The sequence below is a fragment of the Oncorhynchus mykiss genome, chromosome 4 (assembly GCF_057628025.1).
Source record: "Oncorhynchus mykiss isolate SJ-2025 chromosome 4, ASM5762802v1, whole genome shotgun sequence".
Taxonomy (NCBI): domain Eukaryota; kingdom Metazoa; phylum Chordata; class Actinopteri; order Salmoniformes; family Salmonidae; genus Oncorhynchus; species Oncorhynchus mykiss.
In genome coordinates this window covers 72,977,958-73,002,305 of record NC_143025.1, presented here as the reverse complement: position 1 = coordinate 73,002,305, position 24,348 = coordinate 72,977,958, and the positions used below count along the sequence as shown (strand labels likewise).

Below are 24,348 nucleotides of genomic sequence, written 5' to 3'. Positions count from 1 at the left end.
TCAGACTCTGGACTACTAGATTTGAGGAAGTAAAGGTCCTGCAATGACAGATGCCAGTAGAGATTTTACTATGAGGGGTGGGGGGTGGGGGGGCTTATGAAGAGCTTCTAGAAGAGAGATGTCAAATGTCAAGATTCTAGCATGAGAAAGCAGATGTAGAAATTCTAGAATAGGGAAGAGAACTTTGAGAATGAGCAATGGTGGTGGTTCTACGGTATACTGAACAATGAGGGGGAGTCAAACTAGTCACTAAACCAGCCAGAGGTGTGAGGCAGGCAGGTGGATGGACTAGCTGTCTGGGTCAGGGATGAGGGAAGGGTGGGAGGACTAGTGAGAGCGGGATGCAGAACAGCTCTGGGTATATACCATACCTAGTTCGGTGCAGATGTTGTCAGGCAGCCCTGATATAGTCTTTCTGCGTTTGACCTTCTTGGGCCGGCGGGAGACTGTGTCAGTGTTAATGAGGGAGCGGCGGATGCTGGCCTGCCGGTCAAACGTTGCCCCTAGTGGCCGGGAGGGCGAGAGCAGGCAGGCAGAACAGCGGCAAACAAAAACCAGCCCGTTAGTGATACAAACACACGTGCAGTTGTGTTCATACATGCAGAGTTTAGAGACGGGCAGAGTGACAGAACCAGAGAGAGTAGACAGTCACATATATATAGAAAAGCATGCTGTATAACATAGACAGGGGGGGGTGACACACAGATAAACACAGAAACTAAAAGAGCGAGTATCCCACACAGCCATACAAGACCAAACATACAGACAGATCAGTGTTTTGCTCTGACTGTCTGAAACTAGTTCAGACTCGGCGAATCTGCTCTTTTGATGGATGGTGAGAAAGTGATATGAAAACTGACATATAGACAGATTGGGTCTAACACGCTCACATTACAAACAGTCTTTTTTTATTTCATTTGATTAGATATGTTGTTGACATTTTGTTAACTTGAAATACTGATTCTAAACCAATCCGCGTTAAGAAGCCTGCAGATTTAATAGGTCTCACAATTACATGTATTCAAATACATGTTAACACCAACTGACTATTGATACTGTTAGGAGCTGTCTGTGCTACTTTGCAGTGTTTTGTGGCAGGATCTAGCCTCAGACAGCTCTCTCTCTATGCCCTGTAGCGTGTGTGTGCTAGCGACAAACTGAGTCAGAGGACAGGACAAACACCACTGAGCCAGAGCTGACAGAGATAGTTAGAGGGAAAGAAAGTGTGTGTGTATGTGGGGGGGGGGGGGGGGGCAGTCTCAGACCGACTGCTGAGTGACAGATGTCACTAGCAGGGCTGATGTATTAGTGGGTGGGAGATAGAGCAGTACGGTGTCTGTGATGGTTCCTGAGATGAAGTGTGTTCTGGTGGTGGTGTGTGTATGTGTGTGCGTATATATGTCTGTGTGTGTATGTAGTGTGTGTGTCATAGGTGTCGGTCTCTGTCAGGCGCCCCATGGTTTGAGATACAGCCATGGAGCTGCTTTGACCTTTGACTGCAATCGCTCTCACTCTCTCTAACACTGGGATGGACTGAGCACGCTCACAAACACACACTTAGCAGGGGGGTGGTCAGAGATCGAGATAATAATATGAAAGAAAAACAGGGGGAAGATAATACTACTGACAGACAGAAAACACAACGCTCTATGCATGTGGATGCAATTCCCAGTATGTCCATTCGAACACACAGAGGGGTTAAAAGTGAGGCGAAAAAAGGATTGCTTCAAGACCAAGACTCCTATTTCATTGGTTGAATGGCATCGGTAATTGTGGGCATGTTCAACCTAGGACATACAACGGTTACTATTGGGGGTGTGGCAGCCAGGGGGTGTGGCCTACCTGTGACGTTGATAGGGATGACGTCAGTGGGCACGGCCTGAGCCTGCATCCTCATCTTCTCCTCAGGGGTGGGGAGGGGCGGGGCCTTGTAGCAGCGCACCTGTCCGTCACACTCATCTATCCCCTCCTCTTCCTGGGGGGTCTGGGGCCTCATGGGGTGCAGGGACTTGTCATCCTCCGCTGACGAGGCCATGGACTGGAGGAGAGGAGAGAGAGAAGTGAGAGGGAGGAAAAGAAGAGGCGGGTACACAGGAATGAAAAGGAGATGAGAGAGGAAGGGAGATAAAAGAGAGAGATGGGAAGGAGAGGGATAGAGGAGAGATGAGCTTCAGACTGAGCCTGAAGAAACGCACCTGAGCCTGTAGAAGGAAGGAGTGTGTGTCTGTGTGTGTGTGTGTGTGTGTGTGTGTGTGTGTTGCACCTGCCCCCACTGGGTCTGCCATCCTTTGTATGAACGCTTTAAACCTCTTCCAGCATTGTGTTCATTATTGCCCAAACACCCACACACACCACTATGTTTACTGCAGCAATCTGACCTTTGAGCCAGAGAGTCTATAAACATGTTTCACGGTCAATCATACACACATTGACATGCACACCCTCACACCCCGACAAACTAACAGCAAGGAGGAGTGAGAGAATGAGATAACAAAAGGAGAGTAACAGAGAGATGCTCTCATGTGTTAAACTGTGCTGACGGGCTGTGAGTTCTCAATCTGAGCGCATCACATCTACACTGCAGAGATACGAGAAGAGCAGCGCCACCAAACTTCTCACTACAGCACCTGGGCTTTCTCTAGAACCCAGGGCATCAACCAAACAGGCCGGCACATATTTTAGACAATTATCAAAAATCAAATTCCAGAATATAAAAAATATAAAAATACATTGGTTCCTTTTTCCATCTCAAAACAACAGATACCTACCTACCTCTCCAACAGCATCGCAGCCTCATGTTATCAGTCACAACAGCAGCTCAAACATGGGACAGTCAGAGGGAGGAGAGGAGGGCAGGGTGGAGAAGAAGCAGGCCGTGTGTTATGTTGTGGCCTTCAGAGTTGCCCCCACCATTAGGGGCCATTGTGGGTCTGAACAGTAACCCAGTTTCCCCTTTGAGCTAGGGAGCTGCTGTCAACCAGAGTTAGGCTCACTGGCCTGGAGACAACAGAACAGGGGTGAGGAGAGGCGGGCAACAAGAGAGGTGGGGGAATGGGGTTAAGGTTGAGGGTGGCTTGGGCCAAAGGAAAAAGCAGGGGATGGATGAGAGCGAAAGGAGGTGTGGAGGCAGGCCCAGTGAAAAAGGGGATAGTTTAGATAGAGGGACAACAGCGAGCAGGGTTAGGGGGTGAGAGGCACCTCATTCTACCAAAGAAAGACCCCCTTCAACAACCTCGTCTGACCCCATCAGGACCCCCACGATTGGACGAGTCAAGTGGAGGGAGGAGAGACTACAGAAGGAGTGGGAATATGGAGAAGAGAAAAGCGGACAAGAGTGTGGGGGGGGGGTGGGGGTTGGACATATACAAGGAAAGTAAGCGTCCTGGAAAAGGCTTCTCTGACTATTTGACCATTCACGTGTTAGTCCTAACGTTCATACCACCTCACTCTACCACACAGGTTAGTTTTAAGACAATTAACAATGTCATACTGTCACTGTGTAAGTCAGTCACATGCAATTCTCAAGTTGTCTATTGTCATTAGAGTGAAAACAGCTCCACCAAGTCTAAACCAGTATCAAAACAATGCTATTTAGATATTTAGAATAAATCTCCCAAGTGTTCCCTATCAGGGCCTGCCAGATAAACAGTTCTAAGAGGCTGTACACGCATGAGAAACCAGCCATGGCAGGAACACAATGTAATGAGACAGAGTGGGGGGGTGCAGTCAATGACAGAGGAAAATACAGAGAGGTGGTGCACTTCTGCTTCAAACCACTGGAGGGCAGACACATACCAGTTTGGTGTGTGCAATTATATTTCTATGGGTGCTGAGTGTGTGTGTGTGTGTGTGTGTGTGTGTGTGTGTGTGTGCGCGCACGCGGGCTGTGTGTGTGTGTGTGTTACCTTCTTGTCTGTGTCGTCCTCATCATCCTGCAGGCTGCTGTGGGACTCTGCCCTGCCAGAGAAGGTGGGGCCCTGAGAGTAGTACTGGGAGCTACGGAAACCATCCTTCCTTAACTTGTCACACTCTGGAAGAGAGAGGGAGGGAATGGGTTTCACAAACCTTAATATACACACACACACACACACAGACACACACACACACACACACACACACACACACACACACACACACACACGCACACACACACACACACACACACACACACACACACACACTGAAGTGTTGTCTACACCACTGGAAGTGGTGTCTACACCCATGGTAGTGGTGTCTACACCCCATGGTAGTGGTGTCTACACCCCATGGTAGTGGTGTCTACACCCCATGGTAGTGGTGTCTACACCCCTGGTAGTGGTGTCTACACCCCATGGTAGTGGTGTCTACACCCCATGGTAGTGGTGTCTACACCCCATGGTAGTGGTGTTTACACCCCCTGGTAGTGGTGTCTACACCCCTGGTAGTGGTGTCTACACCCCTGGTAGTGGTGTCTACACCCCATGGTAGTGGTGTCTACACCCCTGGTAGTGGTGTCTACACCCCATGGTAGTGGTGTCTACACCCCATGGTAGTGGTGTTTACACCCCCTGGTAGTGGTGTCTACACCCCTGGTAGTGGTGTCTACACCCCTGGTAGTGGTGTCTACACCCCTGGTAGTGGTGTCTACACCCCTGGTAGTGGTGTCTACACCCCATGGTAGTGGTGTCTACACCCCTGGTAGTGGTGTCTACACCCCATGGTAGGGGTGTCTATACCCCATGGTAGTGGTGTCTACACCCCCTGGTAGTGGTGTCTACATCCCCTGGTAGTGGTGTCTACACCCCTGGTAGTGGTGTCTACACCATATGGTAGTGGTGTCTACACCCCTGGTAGTGGCGTCTACACCCCTGGTAGTGGTGTCTACACCCCATGGTAGTGGTGTCTACACCCCATGGTAGTGGTGTCTACACCCCCTGGTAGTGGTGTCTACACCCCCTGGTAGTGGTGTCTACACCTGTCGAGAGCTCAACACCTCAGGGAACACGCACAGCAGAGGAGCTGACCTGTGCAATATACCGGGCAGCTGTTCTGAGACACACAGCATATAGACGAGCAGCCTGTGTGTGTGTGTGTGTGTGTGTGTGTGTGTGTGTGTGTGTGTGTGTGTGTGTGTGTGTGTGTGTGTGTGTGTGTGTGTGTGTAGACCCTGCCTCAGCAGCAGCCCCTGACTGCTTCTCTCATTAGACCCTGCTGTGAGGGGTGAGATGTGTGTGTTCCTAATCTACGTGTGTGTGTGTGGTGTGTGTACATGCATGTGTGTGTGGGAGCTAGGAGGGGGTATCCCTTCCAGTCTGTCACACACAGATGGTGGAATCGTCCTCCTCTCTCAAACACCTCCTCCCTCCCTCAGTGGCTATTTACACTTCAGTCACTCTGCTACCAGGGACTCCTTTGTCATATTTGCATGACTAACTAGATCAGCTACTAAATAACACATCATCTACTAATGAGATGTAGAAATATTATGTACTAGACTAATTATACATAACTTAATAATTTCTAATTCAATTATATTTATATATCCATGATTTAATAGTATATCTAAAATGCTATAGATAATTCTATAGCTATATACATGTCCATATCAGAGCGATTTTCAAGCTACGGTTGAAGTCGGAAGTTTACATACACCTTAGCCAAATACATTTAAACTCAGTTTTTCACAATTCCTGACATTTAATCCTAGTAAAATTCCATTTCATCACATTCCCAGTGGGTCAGAAGTTTACATACACTCAATTAGTATTTGGTAGCATTGCCTTTAAATTGTTTAACTTGGGCCAAACGTTTCGTTCGGGTAGCCTTCCACAAGCTTCCCACAATAAGTTGGGTGAATTTTGGCCCATTTCTCCTGACAGAGCTGGTGTAACTGAGTCAGCTTTGTAGGCCTCCTTGCTCACAGATGCCTTTTCAGTTATGCCCACATATTTTCTATAGGATTGAGGTCAGAGGTTTGTGATGGACACTCCGATACCTTGAATTTGTTGTCCTTAAGCCATTTTGGAAGTATGCTTGGGGTCATTGTCCATTTGGAAGACCCATTTGTGACCAAGCTTTAACTTCCTGACTGATGTCTTGAGATGTTGCTTCAATATATCACACAATTTTCCTACCTCATGATGCCATCTATTTTGTGAAGTGCACCAGTCCCTCCTGCAGCAAAGCACCCCCACAACATGATGCTGCCACCCCCATGCTTCACAGTTGGGATGGTGTTCTTTGGCTTGCAAGCATCCCCCTTTTTCCTCCGAACATAATGATGGTCATTATCACCAAACAGTTCTACTTTTGTTTCATCAGACCAGAGGACAAAAAGTAGGATCTTTGTTCCCATGTGCAGTTGCAAACCGTAGTCTGGCATTTTTTTATGGTGGTTTTAGAGCAGTGGCTTCTTCCTTACTAAGTGGCCTTTCAGGTTATGTCGATATAGGACTTGTTTTACTGTGGATATAGATACTTTGTACTGGTTTCCTCCAGCATCTTCACAAGGTCCTTTGCTATTGTTCTGGGATTGATTTGCACTTTTCGCACAAAAGTATGTTTATCACTAGGAGACAGAACGCGTCTCCTTCCTGAGCGGTATGACGGCTGTGTGGTCCCATGGTGTTTATACTTGCGTACTATTGTTTGTACAGATGAACGTGGTACCTTCAGGCGTTTGGAAATTGCTCCCAAGGATGAACCATTGTGGAGGTCTACAATTATTTTTCTGGGGTCTTGGCTGATTTCTTTTGATTTTCCCATGATGTCAAGCAAAGAGGCAATGAGTTTGAAGGTAGGCCTTGAAATACATCCACAGGTACACCTCCAATTGACGTCAATTAGCCTATCAGAAGCTTCTAAAGCCATGACATAATTTTCTGGAATTTTCCAAGCTGTTTAAAGGCATAGTCTACTTAGTGTATGTAAACTACTGACCCACTGGAATTGTGATACAGTGAATTATAAGTGAAATAATCTGTCTGTAAACAATTGTTGGAAAGATTACTTGTGTCATGCACAAAGTAGATGTCCTATCCGACTTGCCAAAACTATAGTTTGTTAACAAGACATTTGTGGAGTGGTTAAAAAACAAGTTTTAAATGACTCCAACCTAAGTGTATGTAAACTTCAGACTTCAACTGTTATATTAATTTTGTGCGTATACTTTCAAATTCGGGGCTCCTGCATCTCAGCGCTAGAGGTGTCACTACAGACCCTGGTTTGACCCCGGGCTGTATCACAACCGGCAGTGATCGGGAGTTCCATAGGTCGGCGCACAAATGGCCCAGCGTCGTCTGGGTTAGGGGAAGGTTTGGCCGGGGTAGGCCATCAGTTAAGAACAAATTCTTATTACGGTGAAGGCCTACCCCGGCCAAACCCTATCCTAGACGACGCTGGGCCAATTGTGCGCCGCCCTACGGAATGCTGTTCATTGACTACAGCTCGGCATTCAACACCATAGTACCCTCCAAGCTCGTCATCAAGCTCGAGACCCTGGGTCTCGACCCCGCCCTGTGCAACTGGGTACTGGACTTCCTGACGGGCCGCCCCCAGGTGGTGAGGGTAGGCAACAACATCTCCTCCCCGCTGATCCTCAACACTGGGGCCCCACAAGGGTGCGTTCTGAGCCCTCTCCTGTACTCCCTGTTCACCCACGACTGCGTGGCCACGCACGCCTCCAACTCAATCATCAAGTTTGCGGACGACACAACAGTGGTAGGCTTGATTACCAACAACGACGAGACGGCCTACAGGGAGGAGGTGAGGGCCCTCGGAGTGTGGTGTCAGGAAAATAACCTCACACTCAACGTCAACAAAACTAAGGAGATGATTGTGGACTTCAGGAAACAGCAGAGGGAACACCCCCCTATCCACATCGATGGAACAGTAGTGGAGAGGGTAGCAAGTTTTAAGTTCCTCGGCATACACATCACAGACAAACTGAATTGGTCTACTCACACAGACAGCATTGTGAAGAAGGCGCAGCAGCGCCTCTTCAACCTCAGGAGGCTGAAGAAATTTGGCTTGTCACCAAAAGCACTCACAAACTTCTACAGATGCACAATCGAGAGCATCCTGGCGGGCTGTATCACCGCCTGGTACGGCAACTGCTCCGCCCTCAACCGTAAGGCTCTCCAGAGGGTGGTGAGGTCTGCACAACGCATCACCGGGGTCAAACTACCTGCCCTCCAGGACACCTACACCACCCGATGTCACAGGAAGGCCATAAAGATCATCAAGGACATCAACCACCCGAGCCACTGCCTGTTCACCCCGCTATCATCCAGAAGGCGAGGTCAGTACAGGTGCATCAAAGCTGGGACCGAGAGACTGAAAAACAGCTTCTATCTCAAGGCCATCAGACTGTTAAACAGCCACCACTAACATTGAGTGGCTGCTGCCAACACACTGACACTGACTCAACTCCAGCCACTTTAATAATGGGAATTGATGGGAAATGATGTAAATATATCACTAGCCACTTTAAACAATGCTACCTTATATAATGTTACTTACCCTACATTATTCATCTCATATGCATACGTATATACTGTACTCTATATCATCGACTGTATCCTTATGTAATACATGTATCACTAGCCACTTTAAACTATGCCACTTTGTTTACATACTCATCTCATTTGTACATACTGTACTCGATACCATCTACTGTATCTTGCCTATGCTGCTCTGTACCATCACTCATTCATATATCCTTATGTACATATTCTTTATCCCCTTACACTGTGTACAAGACAGTAGTTTTGGAATTGTTAGTTAGATTACTTGTTGGTTATTACTGCATTGTCGGAACTAGAAGCACAAGCATTTCGCTACACTCGCATTAACATCTGCTAACCATGTGTATGTGACAAATAAAATTTGATTTGATTTGATTTGAACTCCCAATTATTTCCGGTTGTAATACAGCCCGGGGTCGAACCTTGGGCTCCCGAGTGGTCAGCAGTCTAAATAAAGATTAAATATATACATATAATGTACACCGAATGCTCTTTACCACAGCGACCAAATAGGCCTATTAATTTCTCTAGTCTCTGCCATCTCCGTTTGATGTGTGTATAGCGACAAAGACATCCGCTACTCCTCTAGTCTTTTGTGTTGAATACCCGCAACTAATTAGTCAAATCACTGATGTACAAATGTAAATCTGCCCATTGTCATATTCATGTGAAGGAGTGGTTTGATGTGTTCGTACTCTCTACGGAGCTACACCTTACAGACTACTTTCCTCTTTCATGTCCTAATGCCTACATAGCTCATTAGAGTAGGTCTCTTCAGGGACTGAGGCGCTGTCTGCATGTATAATACTGTCATTTAATGGAGCCTAATGGAGCAGCTAGTTACTGATGGCTGTTAGTGTTTGCGCCTGTGATCTGGAACAGAAGGGTTTTAGAAGCCACTTGAGATGATGAGGAGGACGGGAATAGGTGTTACACAGTTTCCGTTTCCAGGACTGTTGTCGAGCAGAACAGGGGCTGGAGTTTAGTTGAAGGAGAAATATGGAGGTTTATTACTATGGTCACATGGCACCATCCCAGAATGATGTAGAAAGAGAGCGAGGGTACTAATCGATCCAAATCTTTCAAACACTGTTGACTATAATGTGTCTGATATTACGCAATATGTCTGTGCTTTCCCAACCAGTCACCCTTGTGCGCACACGACCACAACCTGACACCAGAATGTGCCGACGAATGGCATTATGGGTAATGACCCTGTCCTAACTGTTGAGAGACTCGGGCGTTGTGCCGATGACACTAGCAGCTGATTACATATTGATTGCTTTGAGACCCAAGCAGGGTCTGATATTGAATTTTCCCTAACTTCTGTTTGTGTCTCTGTCCTGGTGATATGGCCGACGGGGGTGACATAGATTTAATGAGAGGGGGCTTCATAAGCACAGGAGCAGGGGCACGGTGGTGGATAGACCTGCTCTCAGATAAGTTTCTCTCTATACCAATGCATATCTTGACTCTAACCAGACTGGTCAGCCATAGAACAGCGCTTTGGGCAGTTTCTAGGTCCCCTTGTGTTACAGCTTTGTACAGGGTTTAGTTTGAAAGTATACGTTGTGTACTGCTTCTATTGCTATCAGACTGTAGGCTGACCAGTTAAATGATGTAACAGAGCATCCCAGCAGCAGCTTCATGGGAAGAGAACATGGGTTCAGCAGCTAAACACACACCACGACGTAACAGACTGACCGACACAGGCAGTCTCCCCGGACACCTGTTGGAAGGGCTCTTTCAGAAGGACGGTGGCAGGGGATCAAATGATACCATTACCCATGCGGTGTGTAGCATGACGGGTGTGTGTCATACTACATGGACAATAACCTCACATAGAACCAGGACAATGGGACAGAAGGACAAAGACAGTGTGTGTGTGGCATTATCTTAGTGGAGGTGAAATAATAACACACTCTATGCATTACCTCTTCTATTGTCTTCAGTCCCTCTCCTCCTATTCTCTCTCTCTGGCCTCCTCTCCTTTATCCCCCCCCCCCCTCTCTCTCCTCCTTTTTCTCCCTTTATCTTCTCCCTCTTTGTCTGCTTGGCACACAAGCTCACCTAGCACATGAATAACAAGCCCCCGCCCCACACTCACCTTCTTACACACCATCCTTAAAGACACGCTACAGAACTTTGGCGACTACCAAATATTTTTTTGTAACCCTCCCGCTTCGGGCTGGATGTGCCATTGTGTAGTTCATACATGCATAATCTATGAGCAGAATGACAAGTCTTACCTCAATTAGCCACAAAATCCCTAGTTTGAATGCTACTGTTTACTGGCAGCGCCATTCTCTCTACATTTCCCCCACATGGGCCAGCTCCATAGCAATTTGAGTTCCAGGCAGCCAATGAGGTTCAGCCCCTCACCACTTGAGTGACAGTTAGCAAGACCCTTACTCAGCAGAGCCAGGGAGAGAGCAACAACGTCGTGCACATATGTGACGTGGTACACACTTTTGGCTCATGAGTCAGTGCTACTTTCAGAATTACTGGCTAAAAAGTATATAGAAGTGCCAGAGAATCTCTCTAAAGGCACGGACACACCGATCACGTTTGCCGGCCGAGAGCTCTTAGCACCCCTGAACAGAATGCCAGACATATTTTGAAAACCGAGTGCAACCAGATTTTACATGTAGAATGGTCAAAAATGCTGGTCAAAAATTTTGGCAGTCAGACTATAACACCGTGCCGTCAGCAAGTGAACGAACGGCAGACCGCATGTCTTGTCCTTTACACTGATCAACACAAACTAGCACAGACCAACCCCATACACACCCACTCCAACTCAACTCCTCCCCCATGCCTTTTCCCACAACTGAACCGTTCTCTTTGGGAACAGACCAGGAAGTGACTAGCTGTGGCTATTTTGGGGGAACCTTTCATGTTCGCCCCTCAAAGACACTGGACACACCACAGGAGGGCTGAACACGGGTGTGTTGGTGTAGCTATGCAAACAAACGCTTTGGACGGTTTTTTGTTTGTTGTTGTTGTTGTTTTTTTTAAACGTTGTCGTAACGTCGTGAACATCAATAAAGTATCAAGAGATATTGAGGGTGATGAAATGCAATGGGTGGTCGGTGACATTCCAACAACACTGTATTTGTGTGTGTAGGGTCATGTCTGTAAGTGCGGTTGTGGTCCTTACCCCTCAGTGCGGTCTTGAGGTTGACCTTGGCCTGGTGGTGGAGGTCCTCTACGCAGGGCGGTCTGTTGCCGGGCAGGAACACGTTCTCCTGCTGGTGCCACGGGGCTGTGTAGTGGACTGTCCACTTGCTCTCCTCATCCAGGTTAGACACCGCTACAGAGGGAGGAGAGAGAGGGAAGGAAGTTCAATGATTTACAGTTTAAAAAGGCAGTCGTGTTGAACAAATATAGGCTAGATGTGTTTTGGTACAGTTGTATGTCAGGGATAGGGACTGATGCTTTGAAATAAATAAGAACTTGGTGGGTGCTGAAATTTGTTCTATTTCATTGGAAATGGTTTTCTTCTTCTTCAATCAAGCCGTCAACTTCAGGACACACTGGTGCAATTCATGTTCCATTTTTAAATAAACCCCCCCATGTTGTTTTACAATATATACTCTAAACCGTGGAGTCACGGCCAGGGACAGACGTTATCAAAAGCGACCCAGGAGAAATTAGGGTTAAAGGCCTTGCTCAAAAGGAACATCGACAGATTTTTCACCTTGTCAGAACGGGGATATGAACTCGACTTTTTGCTTAATGGCCCAATGCTCTAACCACTAGGCTACCTGCCACCTTACCCAGCCCATGGCCAGCTGTTATTTATCTGGAAGTTGTAATGCTAATAAATCTTGTTTGAGTTGGAGTGGAAGGAGGGAGTGACGTTTGTATGAAGGTGTGACCCTACACACAAACAGCTTTAACACTCTACTGTGATGCATGGTCGCGTGTAGCTTAGTTGGTAGAGCATGGCGCTTGCAACACCAGGGTTGTGGGTTCAATTCCCACGGGGGACTAGTATAAAAATGTGTGCACGCACTACTGTAAGTCCCTCTGGATAAGAGAGTCTGTTAAATGACTAAACTGTGGAGGGAAATGAAAAGTGGAGGGAAGGTTAGTCAGAAGTTCCAACGGAAGAACATTCTAATAGACACTGAGTGTACATTAGGAACACCTTCCTAATATTGAGTTGCGCACTTCAATCTTTTGTCTTGCACACATACATTTCTCAATTGTCTCCAGGCTTAGAAATCCTTCTTTAACCTGTCTTCTCCCCTTCATCTACACTGATTGAAGTGGATTCAACTGATTGAAGTGGATTCAACTGATTGAAGTGGATTCAACTGATTGAAGTGGATTTAAATTGAAGTGGATTTAACAGGTGACATCAATAAGGGATCATAGCTTTCACCTGGTCAGTCTGTCATGGAAAGAGCAGGTGTTCCTAATGTTTTTTACACTCAAAACAGAATGTTCTCCACAGAGAGACCAGGCTTCAATGTTCTCCACAGAGAGACCAGGCTTCAATGTTCTCCACAGAGAGACCAGGCTTCAATGTTCTCCACAGAGAGACCAGGCTTCAATGTTCTCCACAGAGAGACCAGGCTTCAATGTTCTCCACAGAGAGACCAGGCTTCAACATGAAGAGCATTGTTTCAGACACTAGTCTACTGCCAATAGAACAAGCTAAGAAGAACTTCCAAAACATTGCCTCTCAAACAACTTCTCAAAGGTTTCAAACTATTTATTTATTTAACTAGGCAAGTCAGCTAAGAACAAATTCTTATTTACAATGACAGCCTACCCCAGCCAATGGGACAATTGTTCACCTACTTATGGGACTCCCGATCACGGCCGGTCGTGATACAGCCTGGGATCAAACCAGGGTCTGTAGTGATGCCTCTATGCAGTGCCTAAGACCACTGCGCCACTCGGGAGCCCAGACTAACCATTGTTCACCCTGTTTGGTTATTTCTTGGTCATCCAATACTGTCCAAACAACACACAATCCTCAGGTTACATCCTGCACAACATCTCAACAATAAGAAAATAGAGAGGGTACAAAAACACAAAACAAGTAGTGCCACCATCCGCTGTTTACTTTGCCCATTTCAAGAGAAAACACACACACACAGGACTTACCGAGCGATTGTATCCAGACTAAAGTACTATCTGGGATTGGGAGACCACGTATCTCCATTCCTCTAAACAAGCTCTCTAGCTCTGTGCCTGTACTGACTAACAACATGACCATCTATCTCAGGAAAAAGTCAGACAAGTAAGAACAGAAAGAGGAGAAAGTTGGGAGGATCCTGGGAAAGGGGCAGGCTAAGGAAGGAGGTGTGTGTGTGGGGATGCGGGGTGCGTGAAGGAGTCTTTCCACAGGTGCAAATGGGCCATCTGAGGTAGTGTGTGTTTTTTGGGTTGAGGGGGGCAAAGGGTCCTTTTGACTTGACCCTTATTCATTCCCACAAGTGCTAATGGACCATTAGAGGAAATGTGTGTCCTGTCCCTACAACTACCACCCTGTCCCCAACACAGCCTTTTGAGTGGCTGTGTTGGGAGCCCAAAAGGCCAAGGAGAAAGTCTAGGAAACATTTGGAAGCCAGCACTTGGAATCCCCTGGGGAATCCCCTGGGGTGGATGGTGTTCAAATGTTGTACGTTTAAACAGGTTGACGTCCTCCATAAGAAGGCCCCGGGGCCTGTCCAAATGTCAACAGTTGAACTGCCATTTGAACGGTGCAAAAGGCCTGAGGGAAAGGCAAATGAGACGAGGGACTTGGGGGGGGGGGGGTGTTTGTGTAAGGCGGGGGTTATATGTTTCCACAGGTGTGAAGGCGCCTTCCAGTGTGCCAGTCCCTAGGGACCACAGGTGGCAGGGCCGACCGTTGGAGTGTGATGTGACGTCTGTTAGGAGTTCCTCTCTTCAGCAGTTAAAGTTGACACCTCTTCGATGGCCGGTTAACTACCTCTTTGGCAGGGAGAGAGGAGCCTTTGTATTCCTTCATGACCTGTTGCTTACCAACTGTTCTTTACAAACAGCTAGGCATATCTCTCCAACATATCGCTCTCCTTTCTCCTCTTCAAACACACACACACACAGCTAAACCTTCTCGTGTAGGAAAAGTCAACCCTGAGAATACCGAGACCCACCACACCACGTGGTTGAGGAGTGGTAGAACCATCGGAGGGTGAATGACACTTGTTGCTGCCACATGTCAGCCACATTGGCAGTGTGTGTGTGTGAGCTCTCAGTGTGTGTGTGAGCTCTCAGTGTGTGTGAGCTCTCAGTGTGGGTGTGAGCTCTCAGTGTGGGTGTGAGCTCTCAGTGTGTGTGTGAGCTCTCAGTGTCTGTGTGAGCTCTCAGTGTGTGTGTGAGCTCTCAGTGTGTGTGTGAGCTCTCAGTGTGTGTGTGAGCTCTCAGTGTGTGTGTGAGCTCTCAGTGTGTGTGAGCTCTCAGTGTGTGTGTGAGCTCTCAGTGTGTGTGTGAGCTCTCAGTGTGGGTGTGAGCTCTCAGTGTGTGTGTGAGCTCTCAGTGTGTGTGTGAGCTCTCAGTGTGTGTGTGAGCTCTCAGTGTGTGTGTGAGCTCTCAGTGTGTGTGAGCTCTCAGTGTGTGTGTGAGCTCTCAGTGTGTGTGTGAGCTCTCAGTGTGGGTGTGAGCTCTCAGTGTGTGTGTGAGCTCTCAGTGTGTGTGTGAGCTCTCAGTGTGTGTGTGAGCTCTCAGTGTGTGTGAGCTCGACAGGAGGACAGAGCTAGAGGGAACGGGACACGCAAACGTGCACATGCACGCTCACACACTCCAAATATACACTCACATAAAGTGAAAGAGTTGACAACGGACACCCAAACATGCCTAACCACTCACATAAGGGCTACTGTTGCACCAGACTAACAGTGCATAGATAGGCCTACACAAAACAAATGAAGTTACACACAAATGAAGTTACACACTTGTATCTACTAGTCCCAAACAACCTAGTCAAAACACGTGATTGTCTAGCCTAATACTTGTCTCATACACAAACACAGCTTGGAGTATCCTCCAGCCCAATCCATGCAGGTAGCTAGCTCTCCCCCCACCCTTGGGCCTGATGTGGTGAATAGAGCCAGTCAAAGCCACAGAGCCAGACCAAGGCCACTGGGACGATGGACATAAAGCCTGTATTGTCCCACAGAATCAGCCTCCACATCGGGCCTTTCACTAGTACAATACCCCCAGACAACCCCCCAACCCCATCACACTCGCCCAGAAACACGCATGCTACCACAATGTCCACATCTTTTCACTTGTCACCTAACCCCCCCAAGCACACCTCCCTTACTACCAGCACACAATTATCTCAGAGAGGAAAGAAAGACAAAAGTTGCAGAAACACACTCAGAAACACGGTCCTCTTAGAATCTATATTTGAAAAGAATCCATGCATATTGACAACTTCTAATTAAGCAATAAGGCACGAGGGGGTGTGGTATATGGCCAATATACCACGGCTATGGACTGTTCTTGGGCACGACGCGCCGCGGAGTGCCTGGACACAGCCCTTAGTCATGGTATATTGGTCATATACCACAAACCTCAGAGGTGCCTTATTGCTATTATAAACGGGTTACCAACGTAATTAGTGCATTAAAAATAAAAGTTTTGTGGTATACAGCAGTCAGCCAATCAGCATTCAGGGCTCAAACCACCCCGTTTATAATCCTGTATATAGCACTATAACCTATCAATACAAACAGAGAAACAATCACATGTGATGTGCAGGACCAGTGGAATAGAGGAGGTGTGCAGCAGGGCCAGAGGCTGATATCATCTACTCCTGATGACTCTGCATCATCACAGTGACAGTGACAGTGACAGCTGCAAGGTGGCTCTGTCCATGCAAAGCATCACTCCATAAAACATCCCACTGTAGTTTAGGTTACCTACTGTATCAGAGTGTTAACGCCTCCTCTTTTCTACTTACACAGGTGTGTGGAAGGAGTCTGAAAACGCTGAGGTAAGGATTAACAAAGTTGATCTGAGAATTACAGTACACACAGTGCTAATAGAGGATACACCTGAGATTAGGATGAGCACAAACGGCTTTCAGTGAGAGCATGTCACCTCTCGCACACTCTCACACGCACGTCCCCAATCCCCTTACACACAGACCCTACTATCCTAAATTCATTCATAATTGCCCCAATTTCTACAAAATCCAAGAGAGCGCTTCAAATGAAAGAGAGGGCACTTTAACTCTAGCCGAGACGTTAACCCTTTAAATGCCTCTCCCACTGGTTACTAGGTAACAGAGAACAACAGTATGTACTCCGTCAGATCACAGAAACACCCCCCCCCCCCCCCCCATGCCAATGTACTGTGTAACATTATCCACAACTAAAACTCATTTTATGAAAAGTCCTCTCAAAGTGACACCTGATCTGCCATTACTGGAAAATGAATGATATATTTAATAAAAGGGAAGGAAAGGCAGAGCAAATGAAACCAAAGTGTCTCTCTTACCCTTCCTCTTGAAGTATTTAATGACAGATTTTAACGAGGTCCCGATAAACACCATTATTCCAGTCGGTCTATAAGAATATCAATAGAACGGCCTTGTAAAGGCACAAGCCACGCAGATGAGCGAGGGAACGAGGAGGAGGACAGGACAGACGAGTGCTGCCGCCGCTCTTCTCCACTCACTCTATATGGTGGCTCAGCTCTGTGTGTGTGTGTGTGTCTGCTGTGTTCACAATGAGCCTCTCCCCCTCACACACACTGCCCACCCCCTCCTATCTCAGGCGCTGCCCAGACCTTTGAGGAACACACGCACACACACACGCACGCACACACACACACAGCGGGAGGGGTGTAGAATCTGTTCCCTTGTGCTTTGGTTACCATGGAGTTCTCTCACCCTTTCTCTTCATTTCTCCCTATCCCTTTCTCGCTGTCTCTTATTCCCTCTTTTTCTTTCTCTCTCCCTCTCCCTCTCTCTCCCTCTCTCTCTCTCTCCCTCTACAGGACTCTAAAGATTAAAGATTCAAACACGATGTAACAGTATGACCAGGAGTAATTATACTTAGCTGTAAGGTATATGGATTTCATAAATACAGAATAAATAGGCTAGCCTACTCTCTTTCGCTCCCTCACTCCCACTCTGGGACCTGCCAAAGCACGCTCTCTCTCTCTCATGTCTGAATCTCACATCTCATCTCTGCTGTGAGTTTCTCTTCATTTCCCCAGGAGGGCTATGCTGGTCTGATATTCCCTCTCCTGCAGTAGACTTTAGTAGTTAGGGACACCACCTGCTTTGTACTCTGATGCACAAAGAAAGGACTGTTGACTTTTCTTAGAGACCAACAACGGTCCCTGACTGAATGTCTGTGTGTATGTCCCTTTTCATCTCACCACAACTCTGATCATTTTCTCCGTCATTCCTTCCCTCCCTCTCTCTGATCAGCCAGCCTGCTGTTAGCACACGGACTCTAAATCTGGGCCACATGAATATAGATCACATACAATCCGCCTATTGTCCATTCTGTGCAGCTTCTATCAGACACACACACACGTACGCACACACACAAACACACACACACATACAAAGCACTACGGAGATACACACACAAGTGTCCACAGAAACTCAATTCTCTGCCTGCCCCTACTACTGCCCCGTATTCCTTTATGTCTTCCCAAATGGATGGGGGGATGGAGATGGGAGGGGGCTGAAACTGGAGCTTGAATGGGGTTGCAAATGATTGTTGAATTTGTGGGTACAAGGTCCCCCCCTTCCAACCTTGTCTCCTCCTCTCCTGAATCTCTTTGCAGCGTACATTCACAATGCTGTGTGTGTGTGTGTGTGTGTGTGTGTGTGTGTACAGTACGTGTGTGTGTGTGTGTACAGTATGTGTGTTTGTGTATTTGACAGGATCACTGCCACGCTCTAGTGTTCTGCAATGGCTGTGCCAGATTCACACAGAGAAGCATTCTGCAAGTTTCTCCTATCTCTCTCCTCAGCAAACCTTTCCCCCTCTCTCTATCCCCCCCCCCCCCCCCCCCCCCCCTCTCTGACTCCCCACGCTTGGTGTGGGGCTCCTGGCCTGTTCTGTGATTGGGGTGAGCATCACACCATCTGACACGCGTACAGTATTAAGATAACATGCAAACACAAGCCGGCCATGGCTGCAGTGATTACAGGACCTATTGTTCTGAACACAGAGGGACCAGTAGACACGGCCAATGGATCTGCCATATGGAGGAGAAAACTAGACATCTCCTGGATTAGGCTTATCCCCCCCATCTATCCACCCTTCATCCCTGGCTTCATCCCTCTACCACAGACATGCTTTGAGGAGAGGAGACGTCCCAAAACAACACTAATATTAATTCTTCAAGCATTTCGCTATGCCCGCATATCAGCTAAATGTGTACGCGACCAATAAAATGAGATTGCTTTTGATACACGGCTTGACAAACACACGGCATCAGGTAAGGACCTCCGACTGAGGTGATCAGACCCGGGTAAGACGCCTTCCAAAATGCTCAACATGTCAACCATTTGTCGTTTTCTGTTGACTTCCTAACTGACTAAGTGTAGAACTTCAGTCTTTCTGAAAAGCCCTTAATAAAACCAGATTCATTAATATTATACTAAAAGCCAATATATAGGCGTACAGCAGCAAGATGTTGAGAAAGTAGGCCTATGGGAGAACAGACTTGCTTAAACAAACGATAAGGAACCATAGAGGATGTGAATGAGTGAGAGAGCGAGAGATAAACAGGTATTGTTGAATGAACCACAGTAATAAAGACATGGAGCTGACAGATGGATGATCAGCTGAAGTGAATGATGACCGTCTTCTGCTCTACTTTCTCTCGCTCCAATTCTCCCTAATTCCGTCCCATTTTCACACCTCGTTTGGATCTCCTTCGCAACCCGACAGACGTGGCTTCACAACTACCCAGCGTGCACGCGCGCACGCACGCACACACGTACACACGCACAGCAAGTAACGAGATGAAACCTCCAGCAACACACTCAATCTCTCTCTCTCTCTTCCTGCACCCCCTTGCTACCCAGACAAACTCGCAAACCTCAATCCCCGTCCCCTCCAGTCCCAATTCTATCAGTCAACCCCTGAATCCAACCCCCCTCACCCCAAACTCCCCCTCTTCTTCCCATTCAACATTATAGACTATAAAACCTCCAGTAAAATGCCCAAAGCACCCCTCAACACATCCTGCCCCCCACCACTGTCAGAGCGCAGATTTATTTCTGTAATTGGACTAAAAGAGAAGAGGACCCACTGAGCCCTAAAACCACGAGGTAGCCTGGAGCCCCCACCCCAATCACCTAATGGCACATCTCAATCCATACCTTCTCTCCTTCCTTCTTTCAATCTGCACCTTCATGCATTCTCTCTCGCTCTCTCCTACTAAGGTAATCTATATATCGATTCCTTCCTCTCCTCTCTTCACCTCCTTTATTCTGTTCTCCTGCTCTAACCGTGACCGTGCATTCCCTCTTCAGCAAAACACAAACGCCATGAAAAATGGTGTGGGACAAACAGACAAGCAAGAACATGTGAGGGGGAAGCTTGTGTTCATTTTACAGCTCTTATCTCGTTTCTCTGAAATTACATGACCTTGATAAACCATAGAAAGTAGATCCCGGTATCAGACACATGACTCAAATGACACTAACTTTATGACGTATGGTATAATGTTTAACTCTGGGATAGGCCTACATTCAATATCATACTTTGATATCTCTGAACAGTAACAAAACCAACGACCACTCTCCTCAGTCTCCCTCCTCAGTATCCCTCCTCCCTCTCTCTCCTCACTCTCTCTGTGTGAATTATTTATAGTATGCCGGACGCCCCCCCCCCTCTTTTTGTCTGTGAATGAAAGTGTAGCTGTTAGTAAACAGGAACTTGATCTAGCCTACAGTGCCTTCCAGCCCTTAGAGAAATGGACAACGTAATTTATAATCTATCAGCTAGAGACAGACAGATCGAGGGGGAGAGAGAGAAAGAGAAGAGGGGGAGAGAGAAAGAGAAGAGGGGGAGAGAGAAAGAGACGAGGGGGAGGGTGAAAGAGAAGAGGGGAGAGTGAAAGAGAAGAGGGGTAGAGAGAAAGAGAAGAAGGGGAGAGAGAGAAAGATAAGAGGGGAGGGAGAAAAAGAAGAGGGGAGAGAGAAAGAGAAGAGGGGGAGAGAGAGAAAGATAAGAGGAGGAGAGAGAAAGAGAAGAGGGGGAGGGAGAAAGAGAAGAGGGGAGAGAGAGAAAGAGAAGAGGGGGAGAGAGAGAAAGAGAAGAGGGGGAGGGAGAAAGAGAAGAGGGGAGAGAGAGAAAGAGAAGAGGGGGAGAGAGAAAGAGAAGAGGGGGAGGGAGAAAGAGAAGAGGGGAGAGAGAGAAAGAGAAGAGGGGGAGAGAGAGAAAGAGAAGATGGGGAGAGAGAAAGAGAAGATGGGGAGAGAGAGAAAGATAAGAGGAGGAGAGAGAAAGAGAAGAGGGGAGAGAGAGAAAGAGAAGAGGGGAGAGAGAGAAAGAGAAGAGGGGAGAGAGAGAAAGAGAAGAGGGGAGAGAGAGAAAGAGAAGAGGGGAGAGAGAGAAAGAGAAGAGGGGAGAGAGAGAAAGAGAAGAGGGGAGAGAGAGAAAGAGAAGAGGGGAGAGAGAGAAAGAGAAGAGGGGGAGAGAGAGAAAGAGAAGATGGGGAGAGAGAAAGAGAAGAGGGGAGAGAGAGAAAGATAAGAGGAGGAGAGAGAAAGAGAAGAGGGGGAGGGAGAAAGAGAAGAGGGGAGAGAGAGAAAGAGAAGAGGGGGAGAGAGAAAGAGAAGAGGGGAGAGAGAGAAAGAGAAGAGGGGAGAGAGAGAAAGAGAAGAGGGGAGAGAGAGAAAGAGAAGAGGGGAGAGAGAGAAAGAGAAGAGGGGGAGAGAGAGAAAGAGAAGATGGGGAGAGAGAAAGAGAAGAGGGGAGAGAGAGAAAGATAAGAGGAGGAGAGAGAAAGAGAAGAGGGGGAGGGAGAAAGAGAAGAGGGGAGAGAGAGAAAGAGAAGAGGGGGAGAGAGAGAAAGAGAAGATGGGGAGAGAGAAAGAGAAGATGGGGAGAGAGAGAAAGAGAAGAGGGGGAGAGAGAAAGAGAAGAGGGAAGAGAGAAAGAGAAGAGGGGGAGAGAGAAAGAGAAGAGGGGGAGAGAGAGAAAGAAGAGGGGGAGGGAGAAAGAGAAGAAGGGAGAGAGAAAGAGAAGAGTGGGAGGGAGAAAGAGAAGCGGGGGGGAGAGAAAGAGAAGAGGGGGTGAGAGAAAGAGAAGAGGGGGAGAGAGAGAAAGAGAAGAGGGGGAGAGATAAAGAGAAGAGGGGGAGAGAGAAAGAGAAGAGGGGGTGAGAGAAAGAGAAGAGGGGGAGAGAGAGAAAGAGAAGAGGGGGAGAGATAAAGAGAAGAGGGGGAGAGAGAAAGAGAAGAGGGGGAGAGAGAGAAAGAGAAGAGGGGGAGAGAGAAAGAGATGAGGGGGAGGGGGAGGGAGAAAGAGAAGAGGGGAGAGAGAAAGAGAAGAGGGGGAGAGAGAGAAAGATAAGAGGGGGAGAGAGAAAGAGAAGAGGGGAGAGTGAAAGAGAAGAGGGGGAGAGAGAAAGAACAAGAAAGAGGAGAGAAGGTTGCAATACAATTAGGCTACATTATTTTGCATGTACACACACTTTGACGACACACACACACACACACACACACACACACACACACACACACACACACACACACACACACACACACACACACGAGAGACACATACAGACACACACAGACACACACAGAGGCCAGGTAAATAAACATGCTGTTGCTCTCTGATGAGTCTTGTTCTCCTGTTAATGACTTTAGCATGGTGCAAGGTTCCCATGCATCCCCAACACACCCACCCACCCACACTCTCTCTTGGAAACACTCAACCATAATAAACACACAATTGAACATTTTTGGACGGTATTCACAAGAAAGAAATAGGCCTAACCAAAGAGGCTGAGTAGAAAGCTATACCACCTCTCTCAAAGTCCATTTTGAGTGACATGTCCTTCTGTTCTCAGCAGGCCACTCAGACAGAGGTCAGCGAGCGACCCCTAGTCCATACTCTCCCCTCCGTCCCCACCACTCTTCTTTTCTTTCACCCCTTCTACTCCTTTCTACCCCCTTTCTGGGCTTTCCAACTGACCTGCTCTTTTGTGCCGGCTGAGGTCAGCACTGGGATTCCATCACAGTCAGCACTCACACGTACACAAACATGTGTGCACTGCACGCACGACACACTCACACGTACACAAACATGTGTGCACTGCACGCACGACACACTCACAAAACTTCAAAGGCTGGTTGTTGGACAAAAAGAGGGGAAACCAAAGAGAAACCAGGCTGGGACACAGAGTGAGTCAGGAGGACACAGACCGTATCCATGGGTGTCTGGGGATAGGATGATGTCATCAAAGTGAGCCAGGGGGATCTGACATGAAATAAGGAGAAGAGGACATATTGTAAGCAGTGCCGGGATGATACCAGTATCGCAACATTCGTTGTAATTCGTGGTAAGGAAACAAAACATGAAGCGGATTTAACTTCTTTAGGAAAACAGCCCTAATTTTTGAAACAAACATCATTTTTTTGTCATCTCCCCTCCATCCCCACAAACACCTCAACGTCACGCAAAACACCCAAACATGTTTACTAATCACAGTGGAGCCATTCGCTCCTCAGTGCCTGTGTGTTTTTATAGCCCAGATCAAACTCTTCAGTGTTTACCATAGTAAAGATCAGGTCTTTACACTGCATTACACCAATCTGTTATCACCACCTACTGAACACACCAATCTGTTATCACCACCTACTGAACACACCAATCTGTTATCACCACCTATTGAACACACCCATCTGTTATCACCACCTATTGAACACACCAATCTGTTATCACCACCTACTGAACACACCAATCTGTTATCACCACCTACTGAACACACCAATCTGTTATCACCACCTACTGAACACACCAATCTGTTATCACCACCTATTGAACACACCAATCTGTTATCACCACCTATTGAACACACCAATCTGTTATCACCACCTACTGAACACACCAATCTGTTATCACCACCTATTGAACACACCAATCTGTTATCACCACCTATTGAACACACCAATCTGTTATCACCACCTACTGAACACACCCACCTGTTATCACCACCTACTGAACACACCCATCTGTTATCACCACCTATTGAACACACCCATCTGTTATCACCACCTACTGAACACACCAATCTGTTATCACCACCTATTGAACACACCAATCTGTTATCACCACCTACTGAACACACCAATCTGTTATCACCACCTACTGAACACACCCATCTGTTATCACCACCTATTGAACACACCAATCTGTTATCACCACCTACTGAACACACCCATCTGTTATCACCACCTATTGAACACACCCATCTGTTATCACCACCTACTGAACACACCCACCTGTTATCACCACCTACTGAACACACCCATCTGTTATCACCACCTATTGAACACACCCATCTGTTATCACCACCTATTGAACACACCAATCTGTTATCACCACCTACTGAACACACACATCTGTTATCACCACCTACTGAACACACACATCTGTTATCACCACCTACTGAACAACCATAGAGAGGGAGGTACTAGATGCCGGAAATAGCAGGCATTTGAAGAGGATGGATGCTGGGAGTGTGTGTGTGTGTGTGTGTGTGTGTGTGTGTGTATACTCTTAGCAAAAATCTACTTCAGACCACTTGAGTTGTTAACATTTCATTCCAGTGGAGGAGTTGTTTTGTGCGCTTAGGTTGATTAAGTAGGCCG

At 47.3% G+C, this 24,348-nt stretch overlaps 1 protein-coding gene across 13 annotated transcripts in view; it reads right to left on the bottom strand.

The window, feature by feature from the left end:
* Window positions 1–24,348, bottom strand: part of nhsl1b (NHS-like 1b) — a 165,883-nt gene that overhangs the window by 17,383 nt on the left and 124,152 nt on the right. For 7 of the 13 annotated variants that reach the window (XM_036975961.2, XM_036975965.2, XM_090232977.1 and 4 more), the window contains exons 2-5: window positions 11,665–11,817; window positions 3,906–4,030; window positions 1,843–2,038; window positions 372–503 (exon numbers count right to left, since the gene is read on the bottom strand). In XM_036975961.2, coding sequence (XP_036831856.2) covers window positions 372–503; window positions 1,843–2,038; window positions 3,906–4,030; window positions 11,665–11,817 — 606 coding nt within the window. Of the gene's footprint in view, window positions 1–371; window positions 504–1,842; window positions 2,039–3,905; window positions 4,031–11,664; window positions 11,818–16,988; window positions 17,219–24,348 lie in introns of those variants that run through there. The other 6 variants (XM_090232974.1, XM_036975969.2, XM_090232976.1 and 3 more) reach the window with 3 other exon arrangements.